Genomic DNA, 5,296 nt, shown 5'->3' with positions numbered 1-5,296 from the left:
TCCTTTAGACGGACATGAGCATCACAACCAAATCAAATCAACTCACAAAGCATAATCGTCAAGCAAGCAAGGCATCCAAAGAAGAAAACTTGAAAAAACATCTGATAATAAACAAAGAAAAAGAGAGACCAATCGAGAGAGACGGGGGGAGGCCGGGCCCACAGGGCAGCGGATCTCGATCTGGCCGGTGGGCCCACCCCACCCCACACCCCCATTCCTTCCTTCGTCCACTCCACTCTTCCCCCTCCGTTAAATACCGCCACCCCACCCCCGCCGTACCACCGACATCGCCGCCGGATAGATAATCCCCAGCCCAGCCCAAATCCAACCAGACCCGATCCCCACGCGCATTCCCCGTCCCGGATCCGACCGTCCGCCCGACCGCGCCGCGCGACCGCCGGGGGGGAGAGGGAGAGCATGGCGAGCGGGGGCAGGACGGATCTGGACGGCGCCGCCGTGGCGCCGCTGACCATCTGCGTGATCGGCGCCGGCGGCTTCATCGGCTCGCACCTCTGCGAGAAGCTCATGGCCGAGACCCCGCACACCGTCCTCGCCCTCGACGTCTACTGCGACAAGATCCGCCACCTCGTCGACCCGCCCCCGCCCCACCTCGCCGGACGCATCGCCTTCCACCGCCTCAACATCAAGAACGACTCCCGCCTCGAGGGCCTCATCAAGATGGCCGATCTGGTGCGCCCCTCCCCTCCCCTCCTCTCCCCCTCCCCTTCCTTCCCTGCTCGCTCTCGTCCTCTAATGGCGGGCGGATTGGTCCGCAAGAAATGGAACGATTTTCCTGGGATTTAGTTTCTTGATTCGGTTGTCAAAAATTGCGCGTTCCTCGTTTGACAAACAGTTCGCGTCACCTGAATTTTCTGAAAAGCCGCTGACTATTTTCTTGTTGCGTGTCGGTGGCTGGATCTGCTCCGCGAAGACGATAAACCTGGCGGCGATCTGCACGCCGGCGGACTACAACACGCGCCCGCTCGACACCATCTACAGCAACTTCATCGACGCGCTCCCGGTGGTACGTGCTCTCCTCTCGCTCCACCCATCCAAGATTATATTCTCGGCGCTTTCGGCGTTGCCAAGCAAAGAATGTCTGAATGTCGGTGCTCCGTGCGCAGGTCAAGTACTGCTCGGAGAACAGCAAGCGCCTGATCCACTTCTCCACGTGCGAGGTCTACGGCAAGACCATCGGCAGCTTCCTCCCCAAGGACCACCCCCTCCGCAAGGTGATGAACATGACATCCCCATTCCCTTGCTCACTGCTCACACCATCTGTCTGCACTGCACTTGCTCCTATCCGTGTGTGTGTGTGTGTCACTCACCAAGTGACATCAGTGGATAATGCGGTGCCTTTTTTGGTTGGTTGAATAAACAAACCGATTTGATTTGATTGGATTGGGGTGGAATTGATTGGATTTGGTGCACGTTGCTAGATTGTGACTGATGTTCACCTGTAATTATTCTGTACAGTCCTTAAATAAAAGGTTGGCCTGGATTAGGTGTTGGTTGGGAGTGGAATTATTCTAGTAGTTGAAGCCATGTTGGTTGTTGGTTGACACTGGGATAATGTCTTGCTATGGTGGTTTGGCATGAAGCTTATGGAATGGCTTGGCTTTAACAAAGAGCACAGTTTGACTGCATACGCTAATTTTACATTTTAGAGATGATCTGTCTTAAGAGGAGTTGCTCATTGGTTGATATGTCTAGTACTCCCTCCTTTTCTTTTTACTCCACGTATTAGATTTGTTCGAAGTCACTAAGTAAACTTTGACCAAATTCATATTAAAAAATGTCAACATGTACAACGCTAAATAATGATATTTATTTCGTATCGTGAACGTCAATACTATTTTGTATAAACTTGGTCAAACTTTGAAGAAACGGAGGGAGTACCTTTGTATGGTACAGTCCTTAAATTGTCCTGTATTTGATATTCACCTGTAATTGTCCTGTTCTTTTAGTACAGTCCTTAAATAAACGGTTGGCCTGGATTTGGTGTTGGTTAGGAGTGGAATTATTCTAATTGAATCCTTGTTGGTTGTTGGTTGACACTGGGATAATGTCTTGTAATGGTTGTTTGGTGTGAAGGTTATGGCATGTCTTGACTTTAAAGGAAGAATAGAGTTTGACTGCATAATTGATTTTACATTTTAGCTATGGCCTGTCTTAAGTTGCTCATTGGTTTGAGGCAGCTTAGAGGGCTAGTTGTATGAGAGGATGCTGTCATTTGACATAGTCTATTACTTTTCTAGGTTGACAATTATTAATTGTTCAAGCTATGCACTGCATATTTTAGTGTTTGTTTTTCTTATGTTGCTTGTTTGTTAATATTTCCGTATTGATTGTCCAGTACCATACTATAGCAACTTCCAGGGACTAGTTGTGAGCAAGGATACTGTCATTTCACATTGTCTGCTCTCTTAGCTTGAATTTTTTTTTTTTGGCTCAAGCTATATCATGCTTATGCCTGTCACTGCATATTGCTCTGCAAGTGAATGTAGTAATTTAGAAAACGTGCTGCCATAAGGAACTCCCCTTTTCTTATTCAATTGTACAGTTGGAGTTTCATCATTTAAAGAAGACCCTTCAGAGTTACAATGATTTTTGCTATTCTTGTCTTTAGATTCTTATCTTCATAGCAATACTATACTCAGCCTAGCAGTAACAATAATTTGTTTGGTCGTCAGTGATGTGTATTTCCCATGTCACAGTCACATATTCATATGATCACACCTGGCTGTTCAGCTGATGCTCCGTATACCTTTTACCTTTCAAACAGGAACCTGAATTTTATGTGCTGACAGAAGATGAGTCACCCTGCATCTTTGGTCCAATCGTGAAACAGAGATGGTCCTACGCGTGTGCAAAGCAGCTTATCGAGAGGCTTGTTTTTGGTGAGTGGAAGAACTTATAACTTGTTGATTGTGCCATTAGTAGCACCCTTAAACTTTTTCTGACCATGTACATTTGAATTTCCCCCAGCTGAAGGCGCAGAAAATGGCCTTGAATTCACGATTGTGAGACCTTTCAATTGGATTGGGCCAAGGATGGACTTCATTCCTGGCGTTGATGGTCCTAGCGAGGGTGTTCCTCGGGTTTTGGCTTGCTTCAGCAACGTATGTAAACTCATCCCTTGCTGAGGACGAATACCTTCATTGCACCGTGTAAAGTCTTCTTTCTTACAAGATATACCTTGGCAATGGATGTGCAGAATCTCCTCCGTAGAGAGCCCCTGAAGCTTGTCGATGGCGGCGAGTCCCAGAGAACTTTTGTTTACATCAAGGATGCCATTGAAGCTGTTCTTCTGATGATTGTATGTCTGCTCTGTTTATGTTCCATCTATTGTTTCTGATGTTACTCGGCATTATTGACTGCATCAGTGGAATTTAAACATTTGTTTTTCTTTTCCAAAGGAAAACCCTGCTCGAGCCAATGGTCATATCTTCAACGTTGGGAACCCCGACAATGAAGTCACTGTTAGGGAGTTGGCCGAAATGATGACAGAGGTATGCCATGAACCAGCAATGGCAACTGTATTATGTTCTGTTACTCTGTCTCTTCTGAATCTTTGATTTGCTTCCATCTGCAGGTCTACGCTAAGGTCTCAGGAGAGCCCCCGCTGGAGGAGCCTGTGGTCGACGTGAGCGCGAAAGAATTCTACGGCGAAGGGTACGACGACAGCGACAAGAGGATCCCCGACATGACCCTGATCAACAAGCAGCTAGGTATGTATATCACTCCCCGCAACAGCGTGTTTGTTCCACCTTTCATTATCCTCCTGATTTACTAGTGTACCTAATGTCTGATCTCCTAACGCTGGGTAAATGAACAAACTGCAGGGTGGAACCCCAAGACCCCTCTCAAGGACCTGCTGGAGACGACGCTGACCTACCAGCACAAGACCTACAAGGAGGCTGTGAAGACGCAGATGTGTCTGGCCACGGCGACGCCTTCAAGCTAGACGATGACGGCGCGGCCATGCTGCTCTTGATCTTTTGGAAGCCAGATACTTATATCGTAGTGAAACCGTCGTCGTCGTTTTTGTCGCGCCTCTAGATCCCACCCACCTATCTTCTTACCTACCTAGATTCGTCATTGTGTAACCCTATATTGGGCAAAGGGAACTGAGTTGCTATTATACCTGTGGTGGCAGTGTTTGTTATGTTTGGTTGGTTGCACCTCCCGTGCTATTCTTTTGCTGTTAGTGAGAGATATATTCTTGTTCGGCATAGTTGATGATGATGTGAGATTACAGTCTGGGAGCCTTATTACTGTAGTTTTTAGCAGAGTTAATGTCGAGTCTTCAAGCTTTAGCCCCTTTGGTTATCATGCTTCATTCAGTCAGAGTGTGGTAATATGAACAATAATGTTACGAATAATGTGGCTGGCGACATGGTGAGTACACTGCCAGTTTAGCCTGATTGTTGTGAACCTGGTTCTTCAGGCTGCCAGCACAGACTACGGAGCAAGACTGCTACTGACGGCACGACCGACTAATAAAAATACTCCCTTTGATTCATATTACTTGTCGCTCAAATAATATGGATCGGAGTGAGTAATAAAAAGTTGAAACGAGAAAGAGACGTAATCTGTCTTGTTTTGCTAATCATTTTGTCCACAGCCTTGTGTGACTTAAACCATCTGGATCGTGATGATGCAAAAACAATGAAGCTAGAGACACTATAAGGGGCTGTTTGGTTGCTGCCCGTGTTCGCCCCGCCCCGCCAAATCGGGGGCTGACCAAAAAATTGATGACCAATTCGTCCGCCCAGGTTTCGCCAACAATTTGGCGTGAAATGAGGTGGAGGAAGCATGGACGGGCTGGGCGTGCCAAAATATCGGACCTGATCCAAACAGGCGCCGACGCCTCAGTCAATGCCAATATTTTGGCTTGGCGAACGCGGGTAGCGATCCAAACACCCCCTAAAGAACTTTGGTGTAACTTTAAACTTAGTTTGGGCAGCGCTATGCTCGGCTAGGTAATAATAATCTGACAAGATCCATTGCCTCCGCAGTCGTCGGATGGAGCCTTGAATGGCCGTCCGATCCCTACAACGCGAGTCTTGTTGCGCTTCGCCCTGCAACAAACAAGACCCATGTTGCCACTGCAACAGTGGCCATGTTGCAATCACCGACTGGACACCGCAAAATGACCCCTTTGCAACATGACCCATGTTGCGACCGCAATGGTGACCATGTTGTGATGGGGGTTTCATGTTTGCAACTTGGTCCAGGTTACAAATCGTTGCTCTCTCCACGTGCGGGAGGGATACGCTACGCGCCGTTTAAT

The 5,296-nt window shown here is 47.7% G+C and overlaps 1 protein-coding gene across 1 annotated transcript; it reads left to right on the top strand.

Moving 5' to 3' along the window:
* Window positions 1-213: 213 nt before the first annotated feature.
* On the top strand, window positions 214-4,319 carry LOC109731739 (UDP-D-apiose/UDP-D-xylose synthase). The gene is made up of 9 exons (XM_020290911.4): window positions 214-690; window positions 932-1,024; window positions 1,125-1,232; window positions 2,786-2,900; window positions 2,989-3,122; window positions 3,218-3,319; window positions 3,420-3,512; window positions 3,596-3,731; window positions 3,846-4,319. Exons 1-9 carry the CDS (start codon window positions 418-420, stop codon window positions 3,965-3,967), a joined length of 1,176 nt encoding a protein of 391 aa, XP_020146500.1. The 5' UTR covers window positions 214-417; the 3' UTR covers window positions 3,968-4,319.
* Window positions 4,320-5,296: the final 977 nt, after the last annotated feature.

This window comes from Aegilops tauschii, chromosome 3 (assembly GCF_002575655.3).
Source record: "Aegilops tauschii subsp. strangulata cultivar AL8/78 chromosome 3, Aet v6.0, whole genome shotgun sequence".
Classification (NCBI taxonomy): Eukaryota; Viridiplantae; Streptophyta; class Magnoliopsida; order Poales; family Poaceae; genus Aegilops; species Aegilops tauschii.
The sequence above is the reverse complement of the archived record's forward strand: the minus strand, read 5'-3'. Positions and strand labels throughout refer to the sequence as shown.

Excerpts from the sequence above, each read along its gene's own strand:
- LOC109731739 (XM_020290911.4), top strand. The coding sequence starts at position 418 with ATGGCGAGCGGGGGCAGGACGGATCTGGACGGCGCCGCCGTGGCGCCG. Across the intron at positions 3,123-3,217 it reads TTTTGGCTTGCTTCAGCAAC|AATCTCCTCCGTAGAGAGCC; the intron begins GTATGTAAACTC and ends ATGGATGTGCAG. Across the intron at positions 3,732-3,845 it reads CCTGATCAACAAGCAGCTAG|GGTGGAACCCCAAGACCCCT; the intron begins GTATGTATATCA and ends AACAAACTGCAG.